General features: G+C 35.7%; 1 protein-coding gene across 3 annotated transcripts in view; it reads left to right on the top strand.

Annotated features, from left to right (window-relative positions):
- Fam118b (family with sequence similarity 118 member B) overlaps positions 1-20589 on the top strand; it is a 56534-nt gene that overhangs the window by 19569 nt on the left and 16376 nt on the right. For 2 of the 3 annotated variants that reach the window (XM_076843577.1, XM_076843575.1), the window contains exons 2-4: positions 232-300; positions 12962-13054; positions 16788-17040. In XM_076843577.1, coding sequence (XP_076699692.1) covers positions 12969-13054; positions 16788-17040 — 339 coding nt within the window. In that variant the 5' untranslated portion in view covers positions 232-300; positions 12962-12968. The remainder of the gene's footprint in view (positions 1-231; positions 301-12961; positions 13055-16787; positions 17041-20589) is intronic. The other variant, XM_076843576.1, reaches the window with a different exon arrangement.

The raw sequence follows: 20589 nt of genomic DNA, 5'->3' as shown, positions 1-20589 counted from the left end.
TTTTTTTTGGTACAGGGGATCAAACTCAGGGCTTCGAGGAATTTAATTTTTAAGGAATCACTGAACATAAAATCTTGCCCTTAAAGATTTATGTATTTCATTTTTAATGAATAACTTGTCATTTGTGGTGGAATTGTTTGTAAGGTCATACTCCTTGGTACATGGAACACATTTTGATTGAATTAAATACTCTCAAAGTCCTTCTTTAGCAACATGTGTCATTGTTCGCAGGCTATATCTTCTCAGAAGTTTCACGGGAGGGAAATCAGTGACAAAGAAAGAAGTTGTCATTTTTGCACGGTAAAATCGTCATTTCTGATCACCAACTTCTAATTCAAAAGTTCCATATTCCTTCCTAAAGTAGTTTTGCTTCTTATATGTGATGTGTTAATTTGGCTTGTAATTGAAAATAATCAATATAAACAGGAGCCTGAAATGCTAGTGTGACTTATTGAATATTGGGTTAAATGACTTACTAGAATTTGAGTTTCAGTCCTTTTTGGTTTTGTTCTGTTTTTTTGTTTGTTTGTGTGTTTGTTTTTCTTGGGGTGGGGTAAGGAGGTGATTACTGGTGATTGAACTAAGGGGCCCTCTACCAGTGAGCTATGTATCCAGTCTTTTTTATTTTATTTTGAGACAGGTGCTTCCTAGGTTGCTGAGGCTGGCCTTGAACTTGTGATCCTCCTTCCTAAGTCTCTGTAGTTGCTAGGATTACAAGTGTGTGCCAATGTGCTGAGATTGGGTCTCGGCCCTTAACTTCCTTCACAAATCCTACTTCTGGTGAGGCTCTTCTCACATTGTTCATGTGTGGATCATTATTTGCTGGTAAATGCCAAGAATAGAGGCAGAAAGCTAGCATTTTATCAGTTACTATGATAAAAAAATTTTAAAGAAATGAGTCTGATACAGATCTTACTATAGAAAGTCAAGGGTGTCAGGCACACTTAAAATAAATGTAAGAGCTAACAAATTAACCATGGTTAGAAGAAATATTTCAAGCTTAGAAGGATCAGGGTACTTAGCTCAGTATTTCAGCATACTCAGAGGAATCAAATCTCTGCACAGCTAGACACAATTTCTATCTCTGTGTGTGCCTTGGAAGAAGGAAAGGGTAAGTTTGCTTTTAAACACTGATAGGAAAAGCTGCAGTCTACATTATGAACTGAATTTAACTACCCAAGCAAAATGATTTATTCAGTTTGTTCATTGTCAACAACTTGAGTCTTCTTTTGTAGTACTTTACTCTCAACATCTTTTTCTTCTTCCCTTCCCCCACAGCTGCTAAAAGCCAGATGTGTTAGAATTAGTTCAAAAGCCACAATTAGAGGGGTTGGGTTTCCTCTCAGGTCATAAGATGACTATCAAAAAATGAAGTTAACCCCTGTCTGCGTTCAGTCTAGAAAAATAAGCCATTCTTTTTCCAGTCACTTTTAACTAAAGGAAGGAAATCTTGCTTTTTTTTTTTTTTTAGTTGTCATAGGCCTTTGTTTTATTTATTTATATGTGATGCTGAGGATTGAACACAGTGCCTGACACATACTAGACAAGCACTCTACCACTGAGCTACAACCCCAACTCCTCAAGCTTGCTTTTTTTAAAACAAGAAATATACTACTCTCTCAAGCTAGTCATTTGTAGAGGCTAAAAAAAAAATTTTTTTTTTAACTTTTTACTCCATTCAATTTATTCCATCTGCTGTTCTACCACAGTGTATTGTGTTGAGTTCCTTCTGGCATGTCACTTAGTTGAGCTGAATACTATATGCTGGAAGCACAGGGGAGATGCTTATGTCAGAAAGAAGAAAGCCGGTCAGGAGACCTCACTCAATTTCTTTCTTTTCTTTCTTTTTTTTTTTTGGTACTGGGTATTGAACTCAAGGTTACTCAACTACTGAGCCACACACATCCCCAGCCCTATTTTGTATTTCAAACTCAAATCTCATTCAGTATGTTTTGTCTTGATCCTTTTCTTTCTTACTAGATTTTTCCCTAAAAGACTCAACCTTGATTCCCCCCGCCCCCTGCCATATACCAGACATAGCATTCTATTTCTCGCCAAGTTGACAGGTTTTAAGTATAAGTATTCTATCTCATGTGAAGATTTTAGCCTTAAAAATTCTGTTACTTGGTTCAGTGTCTACCAACCATCTACTTTTTATTTTGCTGTTCTCTGTTGGCTTTGATAAATTTCTCAGTGGCTTAATAGTCATTGGAGTAATGAAGACACTGCCACAGGCAATTGACTTTGCCTTCTTGTGGCAGAAAAGCATTTTCCCATTTATGCTGTTCATACTAAATCCCATTGAAATGAAAACCCAAATAGCAATCACTTCAAAGAAATAGGTATGGACTATTTGTTGCAGCTTAGGAATTGTGTGTCAGGTTTTTGCAGTTAATTCTTTAGCAGAATTGCATATTGTTTAGGGTAAATCGTAAAATGGATTTTTTTTCCCAAAAGTAATGTTCTAGAAGAGCTAGAATATGGTGTATGTAATATTACATATAAAATATGGTTTGTATAATATTAATATTATATAATATTCTAGAAAGGATAAAATATGGTTTATATAATATTATATGGTTCATATAATATTATATATATTATATCTGGGGTATACACATTAGAGGTAGTGTCATAAGACATCCTTTAGACTGAAAGTAAGATATTATTCTGTCCTAAAACATAATGACCATATGATCAGACTTGAATGAGGGTATATTGAATTACTTCTCATTCAGTTCCTAAATAATGGGACCTGAAACATTCCAGTCAGGAACTATTGAATGTATTTAATTTTCTTTTTTTTTAATATATTTTTTAGTTGTAGGTAAACACAATACCTTTGTTTTATTTTTATGTGGTGCTGAGGATTGAACCTAGTGCCTCACACATGCTAGGTGAGCAAGCACTCTACCACTAAACCACCCCCCACCCAGTTTTCTTTAATTATAGTAGATGGAATGTACCTTCAGAACAGTTGAAAAGGAAGTTCAGTATTGAGGTGTAAACATTTAGAATTGACCATAAGTCAGAAATAGAATCCATCACAAATGGTTGTGCATATTTTCCAGGATAAAATGATAGTACTAACATGAAGCTCTGCTGCTTAGTGGTGGTATGAAGTCTATAACAAATAGGGCTTGTTACCAGAGAAAGTAGTTTCATCCAGCAGCCAGGAGTGGCAGCGCACGCCTGTAATCCCAGCAGCTCAGGAGGCTGAGGCAGGAGGATGGTGAGTTCAAAGCCAGCCTCAGCAATTTAGTGAGGCCCAAAGCAACTTGGCAAGACTCTGTCTCTTAAATACAAAAAAAGGGCTGGGGATGTGGCTCAATGGTTAAGTGTCCCTGAGTTCAATTCTTGGTACCAAAAAAGAAAGAAAGTAGTTTCATCCAGCTTTAGAATCCACTGCCATGAATATGTGCCCTGATACTGCCTAGTTAAGAAGCAGCTGTTAAGCATTACACTTTTTTGAATTTTTTTTTTTAATTTCAAGCTTAAAACAACTGAAAAGCTAATATTTGGAGAATGTTTTAGCTTGTAATAGTGTAGTTATGGGCATATTCTTGGAAGGCAAAAGTTGCCATGATTTGAATTCTGGTACTACTAAATACCTATCTTTTTTTTTTTTTTAACCTCCTTTTTCTCATCTGTAAAATAGAGTTGAGGATCTATAAAATGCAGATTGAGAATCTCTTATCTGAAATGCTTGAAACTAGAAGTGTTTTAGATTTTGGGGTTGGGGGGTTGTGAGGGAACAGGAGATTTTAGAATACTTGCATAGACATAATGAAGGTATCTTGCAAATGTAACCATGTCTAGATACAAAGTTCATTTATGTTTCATATATACCTTATACATAGCCTCAAGATAATCTCATAGCACATTTTTAATATGTTTGCTTTTTAACTGTAACCCATCACATGAAATTAGGTGTGAAATTTTTCACTTACCAGCATTTTATTAAGTGCTCAAAATGTTTCAGGTTTTGGAACATTTTGGATTTGTGATTTTCAGGTTAGGGATGCTTGACCACATAGTACCTAATAAGGTTATGTGGATTAAATGGATTAGTATTTATAAATAGTGTATGGCACATGGTAATACTACAAGAGTTAAGTAAAACTGGTTTAGTAACTGAATTGAGCATTGAGTTCTGACTGGGTACTGGTGATTGGATCCAGGGTTGCTCTACCACTTAGATAATATCTCCAAGCTCCTTTTTAAATTTTTATTTTATTATTATTATGATTATTTTTAATTTTTGAGACAGGGTCTTGCTAAATTGCCAGGGCTGGCTTTGAACTTGGATCCTCCTACCTCAGCCTTGACTCACACTCTCTCTCTCTCTATATATATATATATAGAGAGAGAGAGAAAGAGAGGGATATATATATATAGAGAGAGAGTGTGTGTGTGTGTATAATGCATAATTATAAAACAAATACATTATATGTTTATTTTATAATAAAATATAACTAAAATAATATTAATTACTTAACATATTTATTTCCTTTTTTTCTTTTTATTGATTTTTATTTTTCTAAATACATGACAGCAGAATGCACTACAATTCTTATTACACATATATCTTTGTATAAAGTATATTCACGCCAATTCATGCCTTTATACATGTACTTTGTATATTTTTTGCATTACAATTCTTATTACACATATATACCACAATTTTTCATATCTGTTTGTTTATAAAGTAGGTTGACACCCAATTCGTGTCTTCATACATGTACTTTGGATAATGATGTCCATCACATTCCACCATCCTTGGTAATCCCCTGCCTCCTTCCTTTCCCTGCCTCCCCTCTTCCCTATCTAGAATTCATCTATTCATCCCATGTTCCCCTCCCTACCCCATTATGAGTCGTCCTCCTTATATCAGAGAAAACATTCAGCATTTGATTTTGGGGGATTGGCCAACTTCACTTAGCATTATCTTCTCCAGCACCATCCATTTACCTGCAAATGCCATGATTTTATTCTCTTTTATTGCTGAGTAAAATTCCATTGGGGATATATGCCATATATATATTTTTTTATCCTTTCATCCACTGAAGGGCATCTAGGTTGGCTCCACAGTTTAGCTATTGTGAATTGTGCTGATATAAACATTGATGTGGCTGTGTGCCTGAAATATGGTGTTTTTAAGTCCTTGGGTGTAGTCCGAGGAGAGGGATAGCTGAGTCAAATGGTGGTTCCATTCCCAAATTTCCAAGGAATCTCCATACTGCTTTCCATATTGGCTGCACCAATTTGCAGCCCCACCAGCAATGTATGAGTGTACCTTTTTTTCCCACATCCTCGCCAACACTTATTGTTGTTTGTCTTCATAATAGTTGCCATTCTCAAGCACTCTACCAACTGAGCTATATCCCCAGCCCATCCACAAATATTTATTGGGAACTTATCACATGCCAGGGATAAGTTCCAGCTACTGGGGATAGAACTGAAACAGAACAGGAAAAAGAATAAAAACAAATAAGACAAACACTCTTACAATGTTTACCCTCTTGTTCAAGAATATAGAAAATAAATAGCACAAATAAGTAAATAACCTTGCATTCAAAAGTGATGTGAGCTATGGAATTTAGAGCAGGTAAAGAGATGGGAATGGGCTGGGGGGCATGGCGGGTGTAATTCTAAAGGTCCAGGTCAGAAAAGGCCTCACTGAGAATGTGATATTTGAATAAAATACTTGAAGGAGTAAAGACTTAAAGCACCAAGTCATTCATACATCTAAGACCACACATTCTAAGCAGAGGAAAGAACAAGTTCAAATTGTCTAGAACAGTGCCTGACACACAACACATATCTAACAATATTTATTCAATAAAAAGAAAATTGAGTTGGGTTAAGCAAGACAAGGTGGGGGTGGGGGCGAGATTTGGTACAGAAGGCCATTTTATCCCCTTTAGAAGGTGCTATGGTTCTTCAACACCAAGTGCCACCATGGCCACTCATAGTCACTGTGGTATTTACTTGCAGTGGAGCATCTGGTCTGTAGTCCTGTCTTGTCTCTCAGCATAGCTGTGACATTGCTCTCTTTAGTACCAAATCATTGGCTCTTTACTGCCTCATGTGCTCCCCAACTCCTAGAAAGGAGCTCCTGGGGTTCTCCTCAAGGCCATGGGCTCGGATTCATTGCTGTGTGTGAGTAAGCTTTCCGTGACTATGAAAAAATATCTGGAAAAATCAACTAAAAAGGAGGAAAGATTTATTTTGGATCACTTGGCCCTGTTGCCTTTGGGCCTATGGCAAGGCAGCACATCATGGTGGAAGGGCATGGCAGAGGAAAGCTGCTAATCCCACGGTGGCCAAGAAGCAGAGAGAGAGAAAGGGAGGAAGGAATAGGGTTCTAATATTTCTTCAAGGACATGTCCTCAATAACTTAATTTCCTCTAACCTCCTAATGGTTCCATAGCCTCCCAATAGAGCCATCATCTGAGGACCATTCCTAGAGGATATTTAAGATTGAAACCATATTATGTCAGTCACTTGCTTTCAACCTCAGTTTCAGGTTCCTCAACTCACATCTCTTCTCCATGATCCACAGTAATGGTGCTACCATTTTATGATAGCAACTGGTACAAATCAGTCAATGTGACCAGGGCAAAAATAGCACTTATCTTTTCATCATAACAAGCTAAAGTTATAAAGCAGACTATACAGTCAATTAAGTGAATCGAATAAGAAGATGGAGAAAGTTGTTTATAACTATGTAAGAAAATCCTTATATATCACGCTGGTAAAGAACACAATTTTAGGCCCCAACTTCCTTAACAAAACTCCTAAAGTGCAAGAAATAAAATCAAGAATTAATAAATGGGATGGATTCAAAGTAAAAAGCTTCTTCTCTGCAAAAGAAACAATCAATTAGGTGAAGACGAGCCAAAACTTTTGGGAGCAAACTTTTGCCACACACACAACAGATACAGCACAAATCTCCAGGATATATAAAGAATTCAAAAAATTTAACACCAAAAAAAAAAAAAAAAACCCCAATCAATAAATGGGCCAAAGAGCTGAACAGACACTTCTCAGAAGAAGATATACAATCTATCAACAAATATATGAAAAAATGTTCAACATCTCTAGTAATTAGAGAAATGAAAATCAAAACTACTCTAAGATTTCATCTCACTTTAGTCAGTATGGCAGTTATCAAAAATACAAATAACAATAAATGTTGGCAAGGATGTGGGGGGAAAGGCACACTCATACTTTGCTGGTGGGACTGCAAATTGGTGCAGGCACTTTGGAAAGCAATATGGAAATTCCTTGGAAAACTTGGAATGGAACTACCATTTGACCCAGCTATTCCACTCCTCTGTCTATATTCCAAAGGCTTAAAATCAGCATACTATAAGTAACGAAGCCATATCAATGTTTGTAGTAGCTCAATTCACAATAGCTAAACTATGGAAGCCACATAGATGCCCTTCAGTAAATGGATAAGGAAAGTGTGGTTATATATACACAATGGAATATTATTTAGCATTAAAAGAGAATAAAATTATGGCATTTGCAGGTAAATGGATAGAGTTTGAGAATACCGTGCTAAGTGAAGTAAGACAATCCCAAAAATCCAAAGGCTGGATGTTCTCTCTGACAAATGGATGCTGATCCATAATTTGCGGGAGGTGGGATGGAGTGGGGCATGGGAAAAAATGGAGTACATTGATTGGGTATGGGGGCAGGAAAGATGGTGGAATGAGATGGACATTATTAACCTAGGTATATGTATGACAGCACATATGATGCAATGCTACATTGTATATAATCAGAGAAATGAAAAGTTGTCCTGCAGTTGTGTACAATGAATCAAAATGCATCCTGCTGTCATATATACCTAATTAAAATAAAGAAAGAATGTAATTCATGGAAAAAAAATAATAATAGTTGCCATTCTGACTGGAGTGAGATGATATCGTAGAGTAGTTTTGATTTGCATTTCTCTGATTGCTAGAAATGATGAGCATTTTTTCAAATATTTGTTGATTGATTGTATATCTTCTTCTGAGAAGTGTCTGTTCAGGTCCTTGGCCCATTTGTCGATTGGGTTATTTGTTTTTTCAGTGCTTAGTATTTTGAGTTCTTTATATATCCTAGAGATTAGTGCTCTATCTGATGTATGATGGATAAAGATTTGCTCCCAAGATGTAGGCTCTCTGTTCACCTCACAAATTGTTTCTTTTGCTGAGAAAAAACTTTTTAGTTTGATTCCATCCCCATTTATTGATTCTTGGTTTTAATTCTTAAACGCTATAGGAGTCTTATTAAGGAAGTTGGGGCCTAATCCCACATGATGGAGATTAGGGCCTACTTTTTCTTCTATTAGACGCAAAGTCTCTGGTTTAATTCCTAGGTCTTTGATCCATTTTGAGTTAAGTTTTTTGCATGGTGAGAGATATGGGTTTAATTTTATTTTGTTGCATATGGATTTCCAGGTTTCCCAGCACCATTTGTTGAAAATGCTATCTTTTCTCCAATGCATGTTTTTGGCACCTTTGTCTAATATAAGGTAATTGTAATTTTGTGGGTTAGTTTCTGTGTCCTCTATTCTGACCATTGGTCTACCAGTCTGTTATGGTGCCAATACCATGCTGTTTTTGTTACTATTGCTCTGTAGTATAGTTTAAGGTCTGTTATAGCAGTGCCACCTGCTTCACTCTTCTTGCTAAGGATTGCTTAGCTATTCGGGGTGTCTTATTTTTCCAGATGAATTTCATAATTGCTTTTTCTGTTTCTATGAGGAATGCCTTTGGGATTTTGATCGGAATTGCATTAAATCTGTATAGTGCTTTTGGTAGTATGGTTATTTTGATAATATTAATTCTGCTTATCCAAGAGCAAGGTAGATCTTTCCATCTTCTAAGGTCTTCTTTGATTTCTCTCTTTAGGGTTCTATAGTTTCCATTGTTTAGATCTTTCACTTCTTTCATTGATTCCCAAATATCTTTTTTTTTTAAATGAGGTTATTGTGAATGGGGTAGTTTTCCTCATTTCCTTCTCAGAGGCTTTGTCACTGATATACAGAAATGCCTTTGATTTATGGGTGTTGATTTTATATCCTGCTACTTGCTGAATTCATTTACTAGTTCTAGAAGTTTTTTTTTTTTTTTTTAAGAGAGAAAGAGAAGAGAGAAAAATTTTTAATATTTATTTTTCAGTTTTCGGTGGACACAACATCTGTATTTTATTTTATGTGGTGCTGAGGATCGAACCCAGTGCCCCGTGCATGCCAGGCGAGCGCGTTACCGCTTGAGCCACATCCCCAGCCCAAGTTCTAGAAGTTTTCTGGTGGAGTTTTTTGGGTCTTCTAGGTATAGAATCATCTTCAGCAAATAGTGCTAATTTAAGTTCTTCTTTTCCTATACATATCCCTTTGATTTCTTCCATCTCTCTAATTGCTCTGGCCAGTGTTTCAAGTACTGTGTTGAATAGAAGTGGTGAAAGAGGGCATCCCTGTCTTGTTCCAGTTTTTAGAGGGAACGCCTTCAATTTTTCTCCATTTAGAATGATGTTGGCCTGAGACTTAGCGTAGATAGCCTTTACGATATTGAGATATGTTCCTGTTATCCCTAGTTTTTCTAGTGTTTTGAACATAAAGGGGTGCTGTATTTTGTCAGATGCTTTTTCTGTGTCTATTGAGATGATCATATGATTCTTATCTTTAAGTCTATTGATGTGATGAATTACATTTATTGATTTCCATATGTTGAACCTACCTTGCATCCCTAGAATGAATCCCACTTGATCATGGTGCACAATCTTTTTAGTTGTTTTTGTATTCGATTTGCCAGGATTTTATTGAGAATTTTTTCATCTATATTCATTAGAGATATTGGTCTGAAGTTTTCTTTCTTTGATGTGTCTTTTCCTGGTTTTGAGATCAGGGTGATATTGGCCTCATAGAATGAGTTTGGAATTACTGCCTCTTTTTTTATTTCCTGAAATAAATTGAAGAGTATTGGTATTAGTTCTTCTTTAAAGGTCTTGTAGAACTCGGCTGTGTATCCATCTGGTCCTGGACTTCTATTTCCTCACTTGATATTGGTCTGTTTAAATTGTGTATATCTTCCTGACTCAATCTGGGCAAATCATATGACTTAAGAAATTTGTTGATGCCTTCAATGTCTTCTATCTTATTGGAGTATAAGATTTCAAAATAATTTCTAATTATCCTTTGTGTTTCTGTAATGTCTGTTGTGATATTACCTTTTTCATCACGTTTGCTGGTAATTTGAGTTCTTCTCTTTGTTAGTGTGGCTAAGGGTCTGTCAATTTTATTTATTTTTTTCAAAGAACCAACTTTTAGTTTTGTCATTTTTTCAGTTTCGTTTGTTTCAATTTCATTGATTTCAGCTCTAATTTTAATTATTTCTTGCCTTCTACAGCTTTTGCTGCTGGTTTGTTCTTCTTTTTCTAGGGCTTTGAGATGTAGTGTGAGGTCATTTATTTGTTGACTTTTTCTTCTTTAAAGGAATGAACTCCATGCAGTGAATTTTCCTCATAGTACTGTTTTCATAGTGTCTCGGAGATTTTGATATGTTGTGTCCATGTTCTCATTTACCGCTAGGAATTTTTTAATCTCCACCCATTGTTCATTTAGTAGCATATTGTTTAGTCTCCAGGTGATGGAGAAATTTTTATTTTTTATTCTGTCGTTGATTTCCAATTTCATTTCATTATGATTTGATAAAATGCATGGTAATATCTCTACTTCTTTGTATTTGCTAAGAGTTGCTTTGTGGCATAGTATACGGTCTATTTTGGAGAAGGATACATGTGCTGCTGAGAAGAAAGTGTATCCGCTTGATGCAGGTTGAAATATTCTATATATGTCAGTTAAGTCTAAGTTATTGATTGTGTTATTGAGTTCTATAGTTTCTTTATTCAACTTTTGTTTGGAAGATCTATCCGGTCATGAGATACTACCTCAGCCTTCTGAGTCGCTGGGATTGTAGGCATTGTGCCACAACGTCCTACTTAGCATTGAATTCTGAAACTGTATATCTTCAAAACTTAAATCAACTTCCTTTTACATTTTATGTTTTTCAGTACATGATGTTTTACTTGGTTCTGATTTGTTTAGATGAGAGTTTCATAGAACCATATTTATGGAAAGAGCATAAGCAATTATGCTTTTCCTTTTATCTTCTAAATAGTATCCCAAACTCATGAGTTGTCCTTGATATGGAAGAAGTAACCACTTTTCTATCACAAGTTCTTCATCTAGAACATTACAATAGGAAATAACCACATACATGAAAGGATTGGTGAGGTTGTGCACACTTGAAATCCCAACAAGTCAAGAAGCTTAGGCAGGAGGATCACAAGTTCAAGGTCAACCTCAGCAATTTAGCACATCCCTAAGCAACTTAGTGAGACCCTGACTCAAAATGGAAAATAAAAAAGGGCTGAGGATGTTGCTCGGTGGTTAAGTGCTCCTAGATTCAATCCCTAATACCAAAAAAACCAAAAACAAAACAGAATGAGTATTACCACATTGGGAAGCTGTTGATACTATAGTAAATGATACACTTGAAGGGAAAATGACATGATAGTGTACCTAATATGTACCCAACGTATATTAATAGTTGCATTCTAGAAAAATTAAATTTGTCTTTTATTTAGATGTTTCCTATTTAAAGAATACCCTGAAGATTCTGGTTCATTGGTTTTAGTCTTTGATCAGGAAATGTCCTTCTTTAAAAAGTAAGACTTCTTTTTTAGAATCTATAGTATCCTTTTAGCAAGTATACCAAATGATTGAGTTAAGGCTAGGTTTACTGATTTCAGTAATCTGTCATCTCCTGAGTCCCAGCTTTCTCAGCAGCCAGAATCAAAGGTTTGAATGGAAGGTGATCTGCTTCCTAACTCTTGTGATTTTTATGATTTCTATTTTCCTGATGATTTAGATATTAAAGAAGAATTTCCTTATGTGGGATAGAATATGGGGTAAAGAACCAAGCCTTCTGTTTACCAGAAGAATTGGTTCAGTAAACTTTTTTTAATGAAGAAAAAAACTTTCTAATGAAATAGTAAATTCCAGTAATTATTAGTAGTTTTGTTCTTTCTAAATTTTGACAATGGAATGTAATAAAATACCCAAAATTCTGGTTGTATGCCTTGTCTTCTGTATTGGGAATGTGCATTTAAAATGTTATTGCCATTTTTAAGATTCCTTAGATTTAGTTAGTTTGCTAAAGTTTTGAGTAGTAAAACTGTTCTTTGTAGTTCTCATGCTAATCCATTTAATCCTTTTACTTTTGCTAGTTTTTCCAGTACCTGAACATATTGGCCATTTTTCATCTTTGTTACCTTTATATTACCTTTACTGTTTATCACAATGACTGATTTCAAAGTCCCCTACATGAGAATACTAGGGAATGTCCACTGCCTTTGAGGATGCAGTTGTCCAGTAAGTGACCAAGAATCTCTAATAGTCAGCAAATTAGTATTGGTTGTTCGATCTTGACTCAAGTGATTTCTTCAGCTGAGAGTAAATGGATAATTGGGAACTTATCTATGGGTGTTTTTATCTTCTAAGTATTCCCTAAACTGGTCTTATGTGGAAGGCTATCAGGTATTTCTTAAGCCCCACAAAATGAAGGCCAATAATTAACATGAGTTAATTAATTAATTGTGAGGTGTTTTTTTTTGTTTTGTTTTGTTTTGTTTTTTGATAGCAGGTTGCATGGGAGGCCTTCAGGAATAGAAGAAATAAGATGACAGTGTAGGGCACCAAGGTCCTATAATTTCAAGATGACTTCATTTAGACAAATTAATTCCTTAACTTTGGAATGCTTTGGATTTTCATTAGTAGGGGGCACCCAAAAAACCTGTAAAGCATATATAGTTTATTAAAACTGTTGAATCTATGTGCTATTTTAAATGGTGTTCTTTACAGATCTAATTGTGGTATATGATATTTAATTTGTTTTAGAAACTGGATGGCTTCTACAGGGAGCCAGGCCTCTGATATAGACGAGCTTTTTGGATTCTTCAATGATGGCGCACCCCCCACGAAAAAGCCCAGGTAAACAAGAGAAGGGAATCAGAGGAACAGAGTGAATTAACCATTAGTGGGAGGTAAAGAAAAATCATAAACTTATCTGTATTCCAGTTGTTTTCACTAATTAGTATTGACTTTTATTTTTTTTAATTTATTTTTATTTTGGATTTTTTTTATCAAAATAATATATATAGGGCTCACAATGCCCTACCCCACAGAGATAATCACTTCCAAATTTTTTGTTTCTTGTGATACTGACATTGATATATTTAAATATTATATGTGCATTGACAGTATTTTAGTTTTTTCCAATTATGGAAGGTAATGATTCCGTTTGCTCTCTTGATTTCTTCCCCACATTGCTGTCCCACATGCATCCTCTTTATTCTCCCAAAGTGCTTACATTAACAGTGTTTGTTTCAACCATTTTTTTAATATTTACATTATTATGACTGTATAAATAGTATTCATAGCTGAGCCTACTAGTGTGTTACAGTATTTTCTTTCTTGCCTGTTTGTTTTCCTCTGTGTTGTTAAAGATTGCCTCATTTTTGTTTGTTTGCTTTGTTTTCTGGGTATCTTTCAGTCTATCCTCAGACATTATAACAGAAGAGTAAATATCCTAGACTTGCTGAAAGACATCAGTAGGGCTGGGATTGTGGCTCAGCCGTAGAGCGCACACCTAGCATGGGCGGGACCCAGCTTTGATCCTCAGCACCACATAAAAATAAAGGCGTTGTGTTGTGTCCTCCTACACCTAAAAAAATAAAAAAAGTTTAAAAAAAAAAAAAAAAGACATCAATAGTTTGAATTTATTTCAGGGATTCTTCCCTCTAGAGTCTATTCCACTCTGGAAAGTTGTTTTCCAGGCCTGCTGCGTGCTTATATTGGCCATTTCTGTTTCTCATCATTCCAAGCATTTTACATCTCTCCTATATTGGATCTTGTTTCCTATATCTCATATCTCGTTTTTTGATATACTCCTTCATTTAGTTGAAACATACCCTTGTGCAGCTTTTGTAGTAAGGATTCATAGGAGGCAATTTCTTGGAGGCATTAAATGTCTTTATCATATGTTTATATTTATTTGATGTATGACAATACAGCCAGTATGACAGATAAGAGAGTTTTTTAAAAATATTTTTTAGTTATACATGGACACAATATCTTTATTTTGTTTATTTATTTTCATGTAGTGCTGAGGATCGAACCCAGTGCCTCACAGGTGCGAGACAAGCACTCTGCCACTGAGCCACAATTCGAGAGTTTTCGTAGAGTTTTGAAAGTATCACTCATTCTCTGCTAATGTCTAAATATTCCTGCCAAAATAATCACTCTTTTCTGAAGAGTTCCCAGTTCTTTGTGTTACATGACATCTTTTTTCTTCACTTTTTTTATAATTATAAAAATTATAATCTCAGCAACCTCAAATTTCACATGATATATCTTTATATAAGTCTAGACCTTGGGAGGATCTTTTGAGCTATAAGTAACTTCACTTTAAAGAAATTGTCTTATGATACTTACTTGATACTTTCCATAATTTTTCCTCTGTAGAGCTCTTATTATTCAGATATTGGACCTCCTGCATTGAGTCTTGACTTCTCTTTTATTTTTCTTGATTTCCCCCGCTCCTTCCCAGTACTAAAGATTGAGCCCAGGGCCTAATACATGATGCTAGACCACTGAGTTCTAATTGGAACTTGTTTTTCCAGATTTTTTGGTCAGTGGGCTTTGATGTATATCAAAAATTCCTTCTTTGGGACTGGGGTTGTGGCTCAGTGGTAACACACTTACCTAGCATGCGTGAGGCACTGGGTTCGATTCTCAGCACCACATACAAATAAATGAAATAAACGTCCATCAACAACTAAAAAAATTTTTTTTTTAATTTCTTCTTCAAGGTAACTTATGTTTTTGGTGTTTGTTGGGTTTTTTTGTTTTTGTTTTTGTTTTTGGTACCAGAGATTGTACCCGGGGTCACTGAATCAGAGTCACATCCCCAGCTCTTTGTTTTTTTATTTTTTTTATTTTGAGACCGAGTCTCACCTTGCTAAGTTTCTGAGGCTGACTTTGAATTTGCAGTCCTTATGCCTCAGCCTCCCAAGTGTGCCCCCCTATCCAGCCCAGTGGTAACATCTGTTAACAATAGGGAGGATCTTACAATCAAGATTCTTGAGAAATATAGCTTTACATATAACAGGTTGCTTGCCAAAGAATGTAACATCTTGTTGACTTGAACTAGGTCAGGGCCAGAATTGCCTTAAGTTAATTTCTTTTTAGAAGAAAGTTTGGTGAAAATCAAAGGGAGATCAGTAGAAGAAAGGGATCAAGGGGTGAGAGGGAAAGAGCTGGGGAGTGAGAGTGGCCAAATTATTGTTATATTGTATGCATGTACAAATATGTAATTATAAACCAGGTCATTATGTATAACTATAATGTACCAATAAAAAAAAGTGAAAAAAGCAAGCAAGCAACCATGGGGGGATGGGCAGCACAGTAGGCCTCTTCTATAGAATTATTTTCTTAACTTCATCCTACTGCTCATGTCTATCTGCTAGCCATCAAAAGTGCTGCTGCTTCTCCCCAGTCCCCAGTTAGTCACTATTTGCTGTTCTTGTGAGTCCTTCTCTAAGTTTTCTCTACATGTGTATATGGATTTGTATATAATTCTCTCTCTCTCTCTCTAGTATCTATTATCAGGCTTTTCTAGTAGAAAAAAACTTTTTTTTGAGATCAGAGATTTTGTTTTGTCCATAAGTACATCACTAATACCTATCATATTGTCTGGTATTTACAAGTTTTTCCCAATTGTTGAATGACTGAATGCCGGAATTAGGGGTAGGGAAAAAACTTGGAGAGGTTGTTTTCCCCAAACCACGTTTCCCAGACTTTTAAAGTACTTTTTCTTTCTTGGGTTTTACTAAAATGCTGATCCTATTTCTATTCATTTTACTATTCGGTAAAAATGGTTGGGAAAGGCAGTCTCTAGAATGAAAGGGGAATGAGGAACAGAAACAAAAACTTGTACCCATGCTATCTCACATGTGCTTTGGAACAGAAATGTGTGCTTCTCATGGTAAGAAAGAAATGTTTTTCATTTTTTGTCATCTCCTTTTATTTTTCTTTCCCTTTCCCTCCTGACCCTTTTTCTTTTTTCTTTCTTTTTTTTGCCTAAGGATATCTAAACAAAACTGAGGTCAAATTTGTCCTCATACTTGGCTATCTAGCTCATGCTCAGTTTAATATTAATGATGTTTACAAAATTTATAATTCAGTTTTTTATTGGTTTTCATCTCCTGTTTTAACATTTCTCAATGATAGGAATTTAATTTGTGTGGGTTATCTTTTCTCTCTAGAATATAAATCAAAGATGTTCTTCTGAAATGTAATACTAGTTTAAAATATAATTTAATTGGCAGAACACAAGTTAGTTTTAATACATTTGGACTTTTTCCTAATAGTGGATCTTCTCAGTTGAAAGAATTATGAAGGAGAAAATTCATTTTTTAAGATTTTTTTTAGGATTACTGAAACAGGTTTATTTTTCTTAAGCACTTTATTTTTCAGTAGGCGCTGGCACAGTATTCTGGTCTTAAGTGTCAGAAATGTATTTGGCATCTTTGCAACTATAAAACTTAGAGCTGAAAACTTGTTATATAGTGATAACTGACTGTAGCCTTAGTAGTCAAATAGTCTTCCCTGTGCCTCATATCTATTGCAGATACCAGTCCTCTTGTATATTTTGCTATTTCAGGAAGCTGCTTCCAAGCTTAAAAACTAAGAAACCTCGGGAACTTGTGCTGGTGATTGGAACTGGCATAAGTGCTGCAGTTGCTCCTCAGGTTCCAGCCTTAAAATCCTGGAAGGGGTTAATTCAGGCCTTATTGGATGCTGCCATTGATTTTGATCTTCTAGAAGATGAGGAGAGCAAAAAGTTTCAGAAATGTCTCCATGAAGACAAGAACCTTGTCCATGTTGCCCATGACCTTATTCAGAAACTCTCTCCTGTGAGTATCCTCCTATATATCATGGCATTTAAAATTTCCTCAAACCATGACCAGCATGCTGGATGTAATAGGGGCATTCATTTTATAACTTGTAGATTTGCATAACATTTGGCTCTTGTGTAAAATGTCTGTTTATGGACCCTATTGAGGGTAGTTATCTTGATCCCATTTTATTCTCTGCTTGTGTGTGGGTATGTGATAGAGAGACCTTCATTTGTACCAAAATCAAGTTACTGTCCCAATATCACTGTATTTTGAATTTACTTTTTCTATTCTCACTATTATAAATTTGTATTCCCTGGCATCCATGCCTTTTAGGGAACATGAGAAAAATTGGAGATAATTCTTAGCACTTTTATGGATGAAACAAAATCAATTCTTTTTTTTTTTTTTTAAAGAGAGAGAGAGAGAATTTTTAATATTTATTTTTTAGTTTTCAGTGGACACAACATCTTTGTATGTGGTGCCGAGGATCGAACCCGGGCCGCACGCATGCCAGGCGAGTGCGCTACCGCTTGAGCCACATCCCCAGCCCCCACAAAATCAATTCTTAATGTTCATTTTAGAGACAGAAACTCAAAATATTTTTATTTTGTTTTATCAAAACCAAGTTGGATAAAGGGCCTCATTGACTTGCTTTGCCTTAAATTTTTTTTTTTTTTAAATCAGGACTCAAGGGCTGGGGATGTGGCTCAAGCGGTAGCGTGCTCGCCTGGCATGTGTGCGGCCCGGGTTCGATCCTCAGCACCACATACAAACAAAGATGTTGTGTCCGCCAAAAACTAAAAAATAAAATACTAAAAATTCTCTCTCTCTCTCTCTCTCTCTCTCTCTCTCTCTCTCTCTCTCCCTTTCTCACTCTCTCTTTTAAAAAAAAGAAAGAAAAAAGAAAAATAAATAAATAAATAAATCAGGACTCAAGGAGCTGGGGCTGTAGGTGAGTGGTAGAGCACTTGTGAGTCACCGGGTTTGATCCTCAGCCCCACATAAAAATTAATAAAGATATTTTTTAAAAATCAGGACTCAATATTTCAGACCATGTTCTAAATTTATTTTTCTTTTTTGCTACTGGCGATCAAACTCAGGACCTCACTGATGCTAGGCAAGCACTCTACCACAAAGCTGCATCTCCATCAATAGAGTTATAAATTTTAATAAGTCAAATGCACCTTTTAAAAAAACATAACTCCTACTTATTAAAAAGTCAGCTATCAGTGATGATTTCCATTTTTACCCCCAAAGAAGTATCCTTAAGAATTAAAAAGATAAGCATTTAAAAATAAATTTCTATTGGTTCATTATAGAACTTTAGGGCTTTTCACTTCCTGTTTTCATTTCCTTGGCCTTATTTGGGAAAAGTTGTTACTTACTTAGAACCATGGAAAGAATTAAAGGGTTCGTGGGATCTTCTTTTCACACAACGTGCAAGTCTAATTCAAACGGATCACATAGCCATGCGGTGGTGGTACACATTTGTAGTTCCAGTGACTTAGGAGACTGAGGTAGGAAGATCACAAGTTTGAAGCCAGCCTGGGCAACTTAGTGAGACCCTTTCTCCAAAAAAAAAAATTTTAAAAAGGGCTGGGGATATAGCTCAGCCCTTGGGTTTAATTCCCAGTATTCACCCACAACATCATCAACAACAAAAAATATCATGGAAATAAATGTCAGAGCAAAAAGTATTAAGTTCATAGAACAAAATATAACTTCATGGGCTGGGGTTGTGGCTCAGTGGTAGAGCACTCGCCTGGCATGTGTGAGGCCCTGCGTTTGATCCTTAGCACCACATAAAGATAAATAAATAAACGTATTGTGTCCATCTACAACTAAAAAAAATATATTAAAAAAAAAGAAAATATGACTTCATGACTTTGTCGGTGATTTAATAAAAATGTAAATAATCTGATCTTAAAATGACAACAGATTTGAATGAACATTTTTCCACGGAAGATTGTCAATAAGCATATGAGAGGAGGCTAACATCACTAGTCATTAGGGAATTGCAAAACAAAACTACAAGGAGGTGCCATTTCATGGCCACTAGGATAGCTAGTTTATTTATTTATTTATTTATTTATTTTCTAAATTTTAATTTGCTATATATGACAGCAGAATGCATTACAATTCATATTACACATATAGAGCACAATTTTTTATCTGTGGTTGTATACAAAGTATATTCACACCATTCGTGTCTTCATACATGTACTTAGGGTAATGATATCCATCTCATTCCACCATCATTTCTAACCCCATGCCTCCTCCCTTCCCCTCCCACCGCTTTGCCTTATCTAGTTTGTCTAATCCTCCCATGCTCTCCCTCCCAACCCCACTATGAATCAGCCTCCTTATATCAGAGAACACATTCAGCATTTGGTTTTTGGGGATTGACTAACTTCACTTAGCATTGTATTCTCCAGCTTCATCCATTTACCTTCAAATGCCATGATTTTTATTCTCTTTTATTGCTGAGTAATATTCCATTGTGCATATTTTCTTTATCCATTCATCTACTGAAGGACATCTGGGTTGGTTCCATAGTTCAGCTGTTGTGAATTGTGCTGCTATAAACATTGATGGAGCTGTGTCCCTGTAGTATGCTGTTTTTAAGTTCTCTGAGTATAGACTGAGGAGTGGGATAGCTGGGTCAAATGGTGGTTACATTACATTCCGAGCTTTCCATATTGGCTGCACCATTTTGCAGTCCCACCAGCAATGTATGAGTGTGCCTTTTTCCCCAATAGGATGGTTAGTTTTAAAAAGATAGTAACAAGTGTTGCAGAGAAATTGGAACCGTCATACTTGTTTTGGGGAGCTTGGAGTGTAAAATGGTGTAGCCATTTTGAAAATAATTTGATAAGCCTTAAAAAGTTAAACCATTACTCTATCACTTAGCAATTCCACTTTTAGGTGTTAAGAGAATTGAAAACACATTTATGCAAGCACTGTACACAATGTTGATAACAGCATTTTTCAAAATAGCCAAAAAATGGCAACAATTCAGGTGTCCATTAATGCAAGAATAGATGGATAAAATGTGATCCAGCCACATTTATTTAGCTGTGAAAACAGATGAAAGTACTGATATATGCCATAGCATGGAGGAAAATTGAAAACATAAGTGAAAGAGCCAGACAGGGGACACATTGTACAGTCCATTCACATAAAATGTCCAGAATAAGTAGGTGCATAGAGACAGAAAGTAGATAAATGGTTGCAAGGGTAGGAGAGGAGAAAAATGCTGCCAGGGTATGGTGGCACATGCCTGTAGTCTTAACCATGCAGGAAGCTGAGACAAGAGGATCACAAGTTCAAAGCCAACCTCAGTAATTCCTGTGTCAAAATAAAAAATAGATAGTTGTTGGGGATGTGGCTCAGTGGTAAAGTGCCTCTGGGTTCAATCCGTGGTACCAAAAAAAAAGAAAAGTAAATGCTAATGAGTACAAGGTTTCCTTTTGGGTTGATAAAAATGTTCTAGAATTAGATAATAAGTGGTTGTGTCTTGTGAATATGCTAAAAAAACGCTGAATTGCTCGCTTTAAAAGAGTA

This window comes from Callospermophilus lateralis, chromosome 2 (genome assembly GCF_048772815.1).
Source record: "Callospermophilus lateralis isolate mCalLat2 chromosome 2, mCalLat2.hap1, whole genome shotgun sequence".
Lineage (NCBI taxonomy): Eukaryota > Metazoa > Chordata > Mammalia > Rodentia > Sciuridae > Callospermophilus > Callospermophilus lateralis.
The sequence above is the reverse complement of the archived record's forward strand: the minus strand, read 5'-3'. Positions and strand labels throughout refer to the sequence as shown.